General features: G+C 43.0%; 1 protein-coding gene across 1 annotated transcript in view; it reads left to right on the plus strand.

Annotated features, from left to right (window-relative positions):
* The window catches only part of DDC (dopa decarboxylase), a 98,053-nt gene that overhangs the window by 12,600 nt on the left and 69,926 nt on the right, over positions 1-15,527 (plus strand). Inside the window, exons 2-4 of the mRNA XM_081286896.1 lie at positions 5,194-5,421; positions 8,808-8,921; positions 13,106-13,225. Coding sequence (XP_081143022.1) covers positions 5,221-5,421; positions 8,808-8,921; positions 13,106-13,225 — 435 coding nt within the window. The 5' untranslated portion in view covers positions 5,194-5,220. The remainder of the gene's footprint in view (positions 1-5,193; positions 5,422-8,807; positions 8,922-13,105; positions 13,226-15,527) is intronic.

Raw genomic sequence — 15,527 nt, forward strand, 5'->3', positions numbered from 1 at the left:
AATAGATTAAAATTAACACTCAAATCCAGTGATTATATAGCAAAATGAGCATTCTTACAGTCTCCCTATTAAGAGTAAAATTTGGTGAAACAATGTTCCAGGGAGAAATTTTGCAATGTAATTTTAAAACACTAAAAATATTTATATTTAGAAAAAAATCTACTCTAAAGGAATTATAAGATAAATGTTCTCCTTTTTAGGAATTTTTTATGCAAAACAAGTTTGCAAAGATGGAAAAAGAGGGGGTATTTAAAAAAATTCTTTTAAATTAGTTGTACATGATATCAGAATGCATTTTGGCACATTGTACATAAATGGAGTATAACTTTTCTTCTGGTTGTACATGATGTGGAATGACAATGGTTATGTAGTCATATAGGCACATAGTGTAATAATGTCTGATTTATTCCACTCTCCTTCCTACCTCCATAGCCCCTCCCCTCCTTTCACTCCCCACTGTCTAATCCAAAGTACCTCTATTTTTCCCTAGCACCACACCACCATTATGAATTGGCATCTGCATATCAGAGAAATAATTAGGCCTTTGGTTTGGGGATTGCCAGCTCCACCCATGTACCTTCAAATATCAAAATTTCATTCTTTTTTAAGGTTGAGTAATATTGCATTGTGTAGATATACTACATTTTCTTTATCCATTCATCTGTTAAAGGCCATCTAGCTTGGTCCCGTAGTTTGGCTATTGTGAATTGAGCTGCTATCAACATTGGTGGCAACATCACTGTAGTATGCTGATTTTAAGTACTTTGGATAAAAATGAGGAGTGCGATAACTGGGTCAAATGTTAGTTCCATTCCAAGTTTTCTGAGGAATCTCCATACTACTTTCCCATTTGGTTACACCAATTTGCAATCCCACCAACAATTTAAGAGTGTGCCTTTACCCGCACATCCTTGGCAACATTTATTGTTGCTTGTATTCTTGATAATTGCCATTCTGACTGGAGTTAGATGAAATCTTGGAAGCACATTCACAATCCATGAGTTGTAATCAGGGGAGCTCAGACTTTTTTATTTTATTTCTATGTGGTGCGGAGGATCGAACCCAGCGCCCCTCGCATGCCAGGCGAGCGCGCTACCGCTTGAGCCACAAGCCCAGCCCATTAGATGAAATCTTAGTAGAATAGTTTTGATTTTCATCTCTCCAATTGGTAGTGATGTTTTTGATTTTATAAAGAAATACGAATGCAGTAATCGCTCCTTATTCTCAAGGTGATATATTCCAAGACACTCAGTGGATGCTTGAAACCAAGAATAGTACTGAAATACATATGTACAATGTGTTTTCCCTATACATGCATACCTGTCTATGATAAGGTTTAACTTGTTAATTAGACATAGTAAGATATTAACAATAATTAATGAGTAAAATAGAACAATTACTGCATTAGATAAAATAGGGGTTACTTAAAAATCAAGCACTAGAATATCATGACAATTGATCTAAAAACTAAGGCAGCCACCAAGTAATTAATGGGCAGGTATCCTATACAGTGTGAGCATGCTGGACAAAGGGACGATGTTTCCTGTCCTGAAGGAGATGGAACAAAGCTTTCATCATGCTACTCAAAATGGTACACAGTTTGAAACCAATTAACTACTTATTTCTATAATTTTCCATTCAATATTTTTGGACCAGGGTTGACTGGGAGTAACTGAAACTTTAGAAATTGAAATTGCAGAAAAGTGGGGACTACTATAACTGATATTTATTGAGAGGTTATTTTATACCACTGTTCTAAACTTTTTCCAAGCACTTCCTTAATGATCACAAAAATTCCTCAAGATACTACTACTGTTATCGTGATTTATGTTTTCAGTTTAGGAAAATAAGATTTAACATGTTAGCAATTTATGCAGGATAAATATGAGTCAGGGTCTCATTCTTGAGTCTGTCAGCTCTAGATCCTGGCAAGTCAGCCCCTAGGACCCCACTCACTCACTTGTCCCGTGTCTTTTTCTTTGGGGGATTGAATCCAGAGGTGTTTTTGCAACTGAACTACATCTCCAGTCCTTTTTATTTTTTGAGACAGTTTCTCCCTAAGTTACTCATGCTGGCCTCCAACTTGTGATCCCCCTTCAACAGCCTCCCCAGTAGCTGGAATTACACACATATCACCATGTCTGGCCTTCTCACATCTAATAAATATAAGACTCAGGATATGACTCTGAGTCCTTCAGCTCTCGATCCTGAAGAGTTGGCCCCTAAGATCCATGTACTTTTCTCACTAATATAAGTGGAGACTGAAAATCATCCAAATGTTCAGCAATAGAGGCACACATTGTGAACATCATTAGAAATCACATGACAGAAAAAAGTGTATCACCGTGGAAAAGGGACTCAGTAATTATAGAATGAGAACCTGAACTTGCAAAAAGAGTTTTGGTGTGAGACATTTTGGTTGAATTCTAAGAATTTCACTTTCAAGTCCCTTTCACTTAAGGTGAAAACAGTTTCACTCTGTGTCCAAACTTTGAAATAAGCTGAGTCACTTCAAATAAAAAAAAATTAATTTTGAAAGCTATAAGACACTAAGAGTTGTGAACCAGAAGTTTTACCACATGGCTATGATATTTTAGCTGAGGAATGGAACCATACACAGCCCTTAGTTTATGAAGTGCAAAGATGCAATGTAAATTCAAACTGTCAATGTGGTTTTTCTCATGCTGTTAGTTTGGTATTAGCTATTGCTTTGCTATAATTTAGAGTCTTATCTTAAGTCCCAATCACTGCTTCTCACTCACTGAAAAATGTGCACCCAAATAATAACTTTAAAATGGGATTGGATCTAATGGCAGACCTTGAAGTAACCTACAAAATGCTATACATTGTTCATTTATCAGAGATCATTCTGAAGAAGGATGTTTATAAAGATTGCTGAGAGAAGAAAAACCATCTTCCAGCAGGTTCACCTTGGACAAAGGCTCAGTCCTTCAGCCAGTCTCCCTGATTCCTCTTCTTGTTTGGTTTTCTCTAGATTGCTGACACTAGTTTTAGCAGGAAATCCTGATAAGCCAGTTTGGTAACAAGGCCCCATCCTGTATATCCAATCAAGTTCATCTATTTTCACCCCTGGCATCTAATCAAGCTCTGCTTCCTCTCCACCCTTGAGACTAACCACATTACTCCTACTAATTTTCTATCCACTGACTCTCTCATCTGCCCTTTGGCTGTTGTATTGAAAGTTGAGTTCAATAGTCTCTTCCCTATTGCAATAATCTTCAATAAAATCTGTCTTACTACTTTTAACAAGTTCTTGGTAAATAGATTTTCAACACCTTAACATCACCAAAAAAATGTCAAAAATCCCAGAATGGACAATGGGGAACATGGAAAAATGCTGAGAATTTAATGTCAAGGTCATCCCTATTGCTAATTACAGTAGGTGTTGATTCACCCCTGAACTCTTCACAGGGAAATTCGTCTTGAATTATGAGGTTTTGGACTATGGAAGGAATCATAACTGCATCCCTTGCTTACCATATAATTGTCTAACACAAATATAGGAAATAATCTGAAAGAAGATGTGCCAGAATTTTTGTCGGTGCCTTTCTAGATACCTGTTTTGACAATGCAATCTGTTCTTACTATCTGAAGATTCCATACATGCAAATTCTCCTACTAGCTAAAATGTATTGATTCTTGTAATCAATGCTTTGTGACCACATATGCAGCAAGGGAAAAATTTTGAGTCACCAGATGTGCATGTTCACAGCTGAGGTTGAACAAGGCGATAATCTGCCCTCTGGTTTCAGCTCTCATACTAATAGCAAGTGTTCTGTTTTCCATATATTTAGTGTGACATTCTTTACAATTCTGTGCTTTTTCTTGGTGTTTTTCCATTTAAAATGATCTCCAAAAATGTAGTGCAGAAGTGCTGTCTAGGGTTCCTAAGCACAAGCAGACTGTGATGTGCCTCATGTAGAAATATGTGTTACGTAAGCTTCCTTAGGGCATGAATTATAGTGTGAGTGGCTGTAGATTTAATGATTAACATTAAACACATATTAATCATTCAATACATATTACATAAGGTGTCTTTTAAAACAACACACAAAATGGTCATGTATTGAAAAAAATATATACTCTTGATTACTCTCCAGGAACCTAACCCTGTGTTTTCCCTATGAGGTCTGGTATAGTGTTCACTAATTCAGAATTCATGCCAATTTTTTTAGGACATAATTAATCATTAGAATTGCCCGTATATTACTTATGTAATAAAAGTGCATTATTTCTGAAAATCAGGTTGTATGTTGTTTTAGTCAGCTTTTTGGCTGCTGTGACTTAAGGACCCAACCAGAACAATTGTGGAGGAGGAAAAGTTTATTTAAGGGCTCTTGGTTTGGGAAGTCTTAGCCCATAGAAGTCTGGCTCCATTTCTCTGGGCTTGAGATGAGGCTGAACATCATTGTGGGAGTGTGGCTGAGGGAAGCAGAAAGAGACAGACTCCACTCTCCAGATACAAAATATATACCCCTGCCTTGAACCACTTCCTCCAGCCACACTCCACCTGCCTCCAGTCCCACTCAGTTAATCCCATCAAGGATTAATTCACTGATTGTGTTAAGACTCTCACAATCCAATCATTTCTCCTCTGAACCTTCTTGCATTGTCTCACATGTGACCTTTTGGGGGACATCTCACATCTGAACCATAACATGTAGCAGCACAGGTCCCCCTGAAGATGGAATCCAGAGGAAAGAAGATGGTTGTGGACTGAGCCTAGGTAGAATGTTCAATCTCAGCCTTCCTCAGAGGTCGGAGCTGTTACAGTCATCCCTCAGCTGGGAAGTAAGGCTCAGGGGTGGAACTTGTCTCTGTCAAATGATCAGGCAGAACTTGGACCAGTGTTTGTCATTGAAGTTGGAATGGACCATGAGTATAAATGCATGCTTCTAGTGCATTTTATCAGTGTAGAAAATTAAATAAAGAGATGTTGTGCTGTCTTCTGTTGAGTAGCTGGCAAAGCATAGAATGAGCTACAGGACCCAAAGCCTATGTCCTGTCCGCCTCATCCACTCACAAAAGGAAAGGAGGACTGACTCTGTACTTGGGTGGCCTCCAGGGTATCGGGTCACTGCCCATGTACTTCTAACAGCTGACTTGGAATTGCCCTTCTCCAGTCCAGAGGCTGTTATGTTTTTTCAGCTGATTTCTTCTCTCTCTTTGCAGTTCCACCTCTGACAGAGCTCAGTCACCATGGATGCAAGTGAATACCGGAGGAGAGGGAAAGAGATGGTGGATTATGTGGCTGACTACTTGGAAGGCATCGAGGGGCGCCCTGTGTACCCTAATGTGGAGCCTGGCTACCTGCGGCCCCTGATCCCTACTGAGGCTCCCCAGGAGCCAGAAGCATTTGAGGACGTTATCAATGACCTTGAAAAGATAATCATGCCAGGGGTAGGTGTATATCCAAAGTCAGAGAAGAGGAAAGCTAGTGCTAATGTAGCACCTACTGGACACCATGCAATTCACATATATTATTTCCAAGAATTCTCAGAACAGGTTAGAGAGAAATTTCTATCATTTTTATCTTATATCAGAGGCAACTGAATCTCAAGAGATTAGGTGCTCCACTTAAGTTCACACTTCTAGTAAATGATGGAGCTTGGGTGCCAATCCAGATCATGCAGACTCCAAGTATAACTAGTGGGCTATCTTTTGAGGCTCAGTCCCTGCCGCAAGACACTTGGTACCTGCAGTGTGTTATCATATGCTGGTAAGAGGAAACAAGTCCCTGATTACTGATTGCAACTAATTAATTGCCCCAAACAAAGCATACTCCTATCATTGTTGTGCTCACCAAATGATAGATCATATGGATAGAGAAAAAAATTTTGTTCATTTTGTTTGAGTGGGCAACATGACACTGCTTCACCCCAGAGAGTGCAGATCAGCCCAGCCCCAAAGAAGCAGGACCTGTTGCCATCCCTGATACCCAGTGAGTGGAGCAGAGGGTTGGCATGAGACCTCATTTCAGATCTGTGTTCCTACGGTATGATTTTCCCCATCAAGGAATTCATCTCAAATCCCTTGAATTACTGTGGCTCTCTGAACAGGCCAGCCTCCCCCTGGCACATGGATGAGGATTGTCAAACCTGTCATCCTGTGTGGCTACTTTAATTTCCACAAACAATATGCAAAGTCCTAGTCTGGCACTGGTGGTGTTGGCAGGTTGATCCCCACCCTCTGCGCTTCTATGGTTGTAAGATCAATAAAAAGCAAATGTATTAGATACCGAGCAGGAGGAATCTAGGATCACTGAGATTCAGTCCCTCATTTTCAGACAGAATGCAGAGGCCCTTCGGTGGACCCAGGTCCAGGGCCTGGGGGCTGAGACTTAGGTCCTCAACTTCAGAGACAGTTCCTCAAAATAGGGCACTTCTTATGGCACTCTCCTTTCATAATACATAAAACCCATACAGAGGAGTATGGGAGGGGGGCATTAAAGTCCTCCTGCTGGACTAGACAGGAGTATTTACTGCTCAGAGCAAAGCTGGGAAACACATGGCTGCGGGGCTGGGTCCCTGGGGGTAGTCCAGGCCTCCCTGTTGCAGGTCTGTGGTTGCAGGGAAAGTAGGTGAGTGCTCTGCTCTAAGTAGAGAGTGAGATTGGGACCATCAGCCCAATGTGGTTGTGATTCTTAGCAGAGAGTGAAGCAAAAAAGGACATGTCCCAGTCAGGAACGACTCTTGCCTTCCCCAGGTTTCCAGAAGCGGGTAAGGGGGAAACAGAGCTGGAAGCAGTGTGGGGCTTCTGGTTCCCTGAAGGGAGGCTAAGACCCCAGGCCACAGTCTTACTGTCATGGGCTCTGCACACTTGTACCTTTTTAGGCTCCTTTCTTCATAGAAATATGCAAAATTAAACTGAATATATTAGTGTTATAGGTACATTTTTTTCCCCTTTGACTAGCAAGTTCATTTTTTTTTATCTTAAAAGAAAGCATGTCCTGGCCCCTAAATCTTTTGTGGACCCCCAGTCTGCTGCAATGAATGCAGCATTTCACCTGTGCAGCTCCTCATGGCTCTAAGAGTCACTGTCACCTTCCACATTAGAACCTCAGCCCAAATGCACTAAGCATCTTCCTCTCCCTCTCTCCCTTCATGGATCCCTAGTCCTGGCTGACTTGGAAGTGTCCATAGTTTCAGTGGGACCTACGGAACACTCTCAGCTCTTGGTGAGCTTTCTTAGTCAACTACCTTCCCAATCAAGATTTCTCATGCCACATCTTGGGCATTATATACTTAATAACTAGTTTCATGGAGAAAATTAACATTTGCATCTTTGTCTAGACTGTATGAAATGATGTCTCAGTCAGGTTTCTGTCACTATAACAAACACCTGAGATCATCATTTTATAAAGAGAAAAGGTTTGTTTTACATCACAGCCTCCTATGTTTCAATTCACGGTCAGTCGGTCCTATTGCTTTAGGTCTGTGGTGAAGTAGCACATCATGTAGGGGAGCACATGGTGGAGCAAAAACCCACTCATCTCATGGCTGAAAGAGAAAAACAGGAAGGGACCAAGGTCCCACACTCCCCTTCATGGGCATAACTTCAGTGACCTAAAGACTTCCCTCTAGGCCCTTCCTCCTAAGGGCTCCGCCACCTCCCAATAGCACCACCCTGGGGAGTGAGCTGCTAACACAGGAGCCTTCGAGGAAAACTTAAGAACCAAACTCTAGCAGGGGGTCAGAACAAAGGCTGTGCCTACTTAGGTGGCTTCAACAACATTGATTTGTCACAGCTCTAGAGGCTGGTAGCCTGAGATCAAGGTGTTAGGTTCTGGGAGACCCTCTTCCTGGATAACAGCAGACTTCAGATATTCTCACATGGAGGGAGAGAGCTAGCTCTCTGGTCTCTTCTCAGAAAAGCCCTAATCCTGTCAGGAGGACTCCACTGCCATCATTTGATGGGTTGGAGTTTCAACCTGTGGGGGGGAGGGGGGACAAACATTCAATCCATGGCCATCAATGTTGGCTTGAGGTGGCTTCCCTGCTACTCTGGCTCCCAGCACCCCTGGGCCCCTAAGGGTACTAACTAGGTCACAGAACTGTGTCCATTTATGGACCTCCTCCTCTTGTCCACCTTGAGCTTTTCCTCTGTGCCTGATTCAGGTGTGGCACAGAGCAGGTGTTTCCTTGGACTGGGATGGAGGAAGGCAGGCAGCTCACAGTCAGGGCCAGGAGGCTGGGGGACAGTGGCCGGTCTGAGGGACGGAGGGGGCAGGGAGTATACCAGAGGGATGCTTGGCAGGAGGGACTGGTTTGTACAGGAGAGAGTTAGGAGGCGGCCGTGAGACAAGATGTGTGTTTGGGATCTGACCGAAGAAACCTGAAAAATCAGGAATTTAAAAAAAAAGAGAGAGAGAGAGATTTAGATTTGATTTTTTAGAGCCCTCAAGAGAACAGTGCCTTCTCTGACCAGACACCCTGCTAAGAACTTAAAACACAATGCCATTTTTAGAGACTTCACTTGTTATGGTTGGTTCATTTTAACCAGTGATAATGATGTTCCATTTTTACTTTAAGGATATAGCATTTCCTTCTTACCTAGCAAATATATACAAATATAAAATAAAAAGAGTTACTTTACTGTAGTATCAGGTGAAATGTAGATGCTACAAAATGTTTGGAGGAAGGTCTTAGGATGACTGAAATTGAAGACATGCATCCAAGCCAAGGTCAGATGCTCCACCAGCCAGGAGCACAGAGGGCACCTGAGTCCCTGCTCCCGGTGTGGCCTGCTTCCCCTCTCCCCTGAGTAATTGCTCCACCTTTCCACAGGTGACCCACTGGCACAGCCCCTATTTCTTCGCCTACTTCCCCACGGCCAGCTCATACCCATCCTTGCTCGCAGACATGCTGTGTGGAGCCATCGGCTGCATAGGCTTCTCTTGGGTGAGTGTCCTGGTGATCCGGGAGGGGGGCAGTCCCTGTGTAGGGAGATGGCCTCTGTATACACAGGACATGAGCAGATGGCTGTGCTGCCGGTGGGCTGCAGGTCATTTTGCAGGGAGGAGGAAAGGATTAACTCCAAGAGGGTGCCTTTAAAGGAGGGAGATTTCCAGTGGGGAGAAGTTGACAGAGAAGCAAGAGTGCTTTATGGAAAGGTCTCCACAACCTGAGGTCAATCCTACACACTGATGTTTTTTATAAGCATTTAGTTTAAATTAAAACCACAGCCCAAGGCTGGGAATCTGCATTTCCCTAAAACAGACAAGAGGATTTCTATACATTCCAACGTTTGAGACCGATATTGCCCCTGTCTCATTCCATCTGCCTTTCCCCAGGGCTACTGCCCCAGGAAAGGCCCCAGCCCAGCAGATGGGCCCAGTGTGCAGTGTGCGGGTGTCTGGAAATGGGCCCATTGCTTGCATGATGGCCACTAGTCTCATCCTATCTGGCATAAGATGCCTAGAAAGTTCCTTGCTCAGAAAGCAGTAAGCCTGGCTCTTCCTGTGGTTCTCTGCACCAGCACAGAGTTTCAGGGAAGATCCTTTCAAAATTCAGAGAGGTCAGAAGCAAAAATTCCTGCTGACCATCACTGGGCCCAGGGATGCCCATGCTGTGAGGAGTTCTACCAAACTTGGAGTCTGTCTCGGACCTTCTAAGTCTAGAGTGTTCTCCTCATCTGTACCTGGGAGTGGATGGCCTTCTGAATATTAACTCATGTTGAGGGCCTGGGATACTGAAAGGAGAGGCTGATTTTTTTTTTTCAATTCACAGCACCAAGAAGCAGGGCTCAGCCCAGCTGGTGGCTTTATCTACTCAGCACCAATTGTTCTTTGGACTGGAGGTCAGCAGGTGCTGGTGCTGGGTCAGCAGATGCTGGTACTGGGTCAGCAGGTGCTGGTGCTGGGTCAGCAGGTGCTGGGCCAACAGGAAGGGCTGATGAGGTTCATCCAGTTCCTACCAAAGCTGACTGCATTGCTCCTCTGTTGAGAACCCGGGCTGCCTTCCTTGTGAGTCATAGCTGGCCCCGGGCACTAGCAGTGTAACCAGGCCTGGCACAGCCTCTTCGAAAGAACATTTTCTTTTCATTAGATAGTGTAGCAAGTTTTGTGTGCTTCTGCTAGTCCCAAGCTTTCTGTTCCTCCAGGGCGACTTGGCACATCAATCTCCAATTATATCTGTTCTTTCTAGGATAGTCTGATTCTCTTGGGCCTTTGAAGGGGTACATCCCTGTCTTGGAGGCTGTGTTGCCTGAAAGCTATAGTTCCTAGCAGGGAGTACATCTTCCTATGCCTGAATCTAAATTAAGTCAGGATGGGGTATAACCTATCAGGATGGAGCTGACCTGACCAGCAGGGAGAAGGACCTCACTTCTTTTTATGCAACGCATCATCATGCTGATGTACACAGGGTGACATGAGAACCCCTTAGCACCACATTTGGGTCCTTTACATGGAGCCTTAGATGAAGATGGAGGCTTAATCCATCTTTGGATGGGAACAAGCCCCACCTGCCACCTCCGTGTTTGCAATAAGGGAGAGTCCAGAGGCCCAGGTCATTGGAAGCTTAAAATACAAGATCAATGGCTTATCCAGGGATGTCCAGTGGATAAAAGCAGCCCAGAACCCACTTCCTTAACTCCATCCTAAACTCCTTTCATTCTCTTGTGACCATGGAGGACGGCCCACCAGTGGGTCTTTCTAGATCCTTCTATAAGCAATGAATACTGAGCAAGTATGCAGTGCCCATGGAGTGAAGCACACTGGAGTAAGGTTCACGGTGGTACCCATGCACTTTTTCCCAGCCTTGCATGGTTCTTAGTTAAGGAGCACATATTTGAGACTTGTTTCAGCTATTTAATGATATCTGAGATTGGGTGATTTTTATCTAGGGTTCAGCAGGTGTTTAATTCCTTCTGCTCCTCCCAAAATTATGTGACATCTGGCCTCCTTGCTCTGGCACTGGCCCCTAGACAATCCATGATTGTGTGTGTGTGTGTGTGTGTGTGTGTGTGTGTGTGTGTGTGTGTTCAAGGTGACATCTCTAGGCACAGTTCAGGGATCACCTCATGTGACCCAAGTCTGTGATGGAGAAATGATAAGGATGGTGAGTTCACCAAGTCAGGAAGGGCCCCTGAGACATGCAGAGACTTGCACATAGGAAGCACATCACTTCTAGTGGAAGATCTAGGAATTTTTCCAAGTGAAGGACAGGGAGGCAAACTCTCCTTTATGAAGGTCTCAGCACGGTTGCTCAGAATAGTCCTTTAGTTATGTATTAGTCTGGGAGAGACGTGGAACCCTACTGCCAGCCTTCCCATGGAGTAAGGTACTGTTAAGTATGCTGCTGGTTCTCTGAAACTAAGAAGGGAGAGCATACCCTTGTCTTTGTCCATTTTCTGATACTATAGCAGAATGTCAGAGACTGGGTAATTTGTAGACAATTGAAATTCATTTGGCTTAGAGTTCTGTAGGCTGGGAAGTCCAAGAACTTGGTGTGGTATCTGGCCTTTTTGCTGCATCATAACATGGTGGAGGAGCAAGGGAGCATGCCTGAGACAGACAGGACATCCGGCTACACTCCTCCCTTTTATAACTAATACACTCCTCTAATAGCCGCCTAATTCATTCATGAGGGTTATGCCCCCATGACCTCATCACTCTTAAAGGCCCCAACTCTTGACACTCTCACATAGGGAGTTCCGTTTTATGCAATTTGGGGAAACATATTCAGATCATAGCAAGCATATGATTAATTCCTACCCAGGAGTGGATGTTTTATTTTTTAAATTTTTTCTTCCTGGATTCTGTTTATTAGTGATTTTTTTTTTTTTTTTACGAACAACTTGTGTAGATTGATACAGCAGGAGTGGGAGCCGTTTGTTGTAGGACAGGAGGGGTATATATACATTCCACACAGCTTATCTTAATTAACATAAACTAGATACAGCAGTCAACCAATAAGGAATCTCCACACTTAATGGTTCGCTGGTGTTACTTCACAAACCACTCCCTCTGGCAAAATGCCAGGCACCATCCTGACTTGTTTACAGACTCTAACAGTATGAGGTCTTTAATTTTTAAGATAAACACAAAGGAGTGTGATAGCTGAGTTATATGGTGGTTCCATGCCTTCTCTTTTCAGGAACCTCCATACTTATTTTCATGGTGTTTTTATTAACTTACAATTCCACTAACAGTGTAAAGTGTTCCTTTTTCTCCACATCCTCTCCAACATTTACTTTATTTTTTTTTATTGGTTGTTCAAAACATTACAAAGCTCATGATATATCATCTTTCATACATTTGACTCAATTGGGTTATGAACTCCCATTTTTACCCCAAATATAAATTGCAGAATCACATCGGTTACACACTCACGTTTTTACATAATGGCATATTAGTGACTGTTGTATTCTGCTACCTTTCCTATCCCCTACTATCCCCCCACCCCTCCCCTCCCATCTTCCCTTTCTACCTCTCACCATGCACAAAAGTTAACTCGAAATGGATCAAGGAGCTAGATATCAAATCAGAGACACTGCGTCTGATAGAAGAAAAAGTTGGCTACGATCTACATACTGTGGGGTCGGGCTCCAAATTCCTTAATAGGACGCCCATAGCCCAAGAGTTAATAACAAGAATCAACAAATGGGACTTTCTTAAACTGACAAGTTTTTTCTCAGCAAGAGAAACAATAAGAGAGGTAAATAGGGAGCCTACATCATGGGAACAAATTTTTACTCCTCACACTTCAGATAGAGCCCTAATATCCAGAATATACAAAGAACTCAAAAAATTAAACAATAAGATAACAAATAACCCAATCAACAAATGGGCCAAGGAGTGGATGTTTTAAATAATTTTAAAACTTTTTTTAAAAAATAGGGCTGGGGATATAGCTCAGTTGGTAGGGTGTTTGCCTTGCATGCACAAGGCCCTGGGTTCAATCCCCAGCACCAAAAAAAAAAAAAAAAAAAAAAAAAAGAAGAAAAAAAGAAAGAAAAAGAAAGAAAGAAAGAAAAAGAAAACAGATTGAAATAATTTATCCTTTGTCTTTCCCTTGTATTCCAAGCAGACAAGAAGCAGAGGGCAGCTGCCCTTGGTTTATCCCTTCTCTCTCACCCACAGGCAGCGAGTCCAGCATGCACAGAACTGGAGACAGTGATGATGGACTGGCTTGGAAAGATGCTGCAGCTGCCAGAGGAGTTTTTGGCTGGAACAGCTGGAGAAGGGGGAGGAGTGATCCAGGTAAGACAGGGTAAGGTGGGGAGGACAGCTTGATGGGATTCATGGGTTCCACAATGGCCACAAATGTGGGTGGAAAAGGGGGCACATGTGCAGCTTTCTGCTGTGTCCTCTTTATTTCTTCCAGAGAATAAACAAAGCTGAGCTCTGAGGAAAATTCAGGTCTTGGAGAAGGCAGGATCTGGATTTGGATTCCAAGCTGTCTGTCACTAGCTTTAGGCAGGACACTGACTTCCCCAGGCTCCCAGTCATGGTTGGTAGCATAGTGGCTAATTCATAGCATAGCGGAGCAGGTGCACAGAAATAGAAACAACCAAATTTATGTTGGTTTTTCCATTGCCTAGATCCCGGCAATGTAAGCTCTATCACATAGTCATTCCCAACAGATATATGTTCAGTGTTAATAATCCTTTAATTTTCATAACAGCACAATGAATTAGGGAGCCCTATTTCACAGAAGACGAAACTGAGGCACAGAACATCAGTTAACTTCCCTTTCGCTCCAGGTGGTAATTTATAGGCCATATCTTTGTGACACAGAGACTGTAATCTCACCACCACCACCACAGGACCCTGTTCCCACCTTAAGTGATAGTTGTGGCTGCATTTCAATGAAGATAAATGTCACTTATCTATGAACCAATTGTTCGCCTAAAGATGCTGCTGTTTCTATGCATACATTTAATTCATTCTCTTCACTTAATATGTATCCTAACTAAACGAGGAGGCAATCTCCAGTACTGAAACTACTCAACAGGACTAGGGGTTTTAAACCCACATCTATTAGGTTTCTATTGCTGCCTAACACATTACCACCCCCATAACACATGTTAGTGAATTCAAACAAATTTATTATTATCTTGCAGTTCTGCTACTCAGAAGTCTGACTTGGGTCTTATAGGGTAAAATCAAGGTTGACACTTCGGAGGTCCAAGGGAAGAATCCATTTCCTCACCTTTCCCATCTTTGAGAGACTTCTGGAAATCCTTGTCCCATGCCCACACCTCCATCTGCAAAGCCACTATGCTACTGCTCTCTAACCTTTCTTTCATGGTCACTTTTTCTTACCACAAATGAGAAAGTGGGTCAAAACACCCATGTGATTGGATTGGGTCCACTCAATAATCTAAGATAATCTCCCCAAGTCAAGGTTCTTAACTTAATCACATCAGCAAAGTCACTTTTCTTTGTGAGGTAAATAGTCACAGGTTCCGGGGACTGACAACTGAAATCTTTGGGGATGGGAGATACATTATCTCAGTAGCCAGCATGAGTTATGGGAGAATGTGTGTACATAGCAGTTTTCTGGACTATTCAAATTCAACAGGTCTTTGATGGGTGCAGCCCTGTGAATTCTAATTCCTTCTGATGCAAAATGAGCAGGTCACACCAGTCATGGATGGCTTCCTTCTCTGTGACCACCTGACCATGGACACGCTCAAAACTGTTCCCTCTGTGAGCTCATCTCACCCCACTCATTCTCTGGTTATCTCACTCTAGCATATATAAGTCATTCTGAATGGGAAGCTGATGAAAATGAAATATTAGCTATATTGTAAGCTTTGATAGGATGGTGTGAACCCCACTTTTAAATACAACAGTGACAACATTCTTGCAAATTCAAAATATCTCAGCTCCCCAAGACAGGTTTCTTCTTATCAGAGATAATGAGGCCACTCCCATACTCTCTGGTCAAGGTCAAAGAAAAGACACCATGTATGGGCTGGGGTTGTGGCTCAGTGATTCAGTACAGCGCTTGCCTAGCATATGTGAGGCACTGGGTTCGATTCTCAGCCCTGCATATATATCGATAAAATAAAGGTCCATTGACAACTAAAAAAATATTTTAAAAATAATAATAAAAGACATCATGTCACAGGTGCCCTTTGGTCTTGTGGGCAGGCTGCTGCTTCTGGCCCTCACAATGACTGGTCAGTTTCATTTCCCCGGGGTGAAGTGCAGACAGGTTTCTCATTTCTGGTATTTGAGTCCTGATTCTCCATAGGATGCTGTTGTCCTCCTTGTCAATAAAGAGCAAGCCTGAGTGTTCAGAGACAGACAAAAAGGCAGCTACGATCAGGATGGGAGTGGTGCAGAGGAACTGCCCACAGGGGCCCTGGGTTTGGCTCTAGTTGACTCAATCCCAAGCTGGTCTCACCCTTCAAAACAGGCCTGATGCTGGGGGCAGACTCACTTTTTATTGTATTCCCATACATTTTGCCAAGATCTACTTTTCCATGAGTTCATTCACTTGGGCCCCTTAGCATTTGGTAACTCCTACTAATCCCAGACTCAACTTACATTA

This window comes from Spermophilus citellus, assembly GCF_964194105.1.
Source record: "Spermophilus citellus genome assembly, chromosome: 3".
Classification (NCBI taxonomy): domain Eukaryota; kingdom Metazoa; phylum Chordata; class Mammalia; order Rodentia; family Sciuridae; genus Spermophilus; species Spermophilus citellus.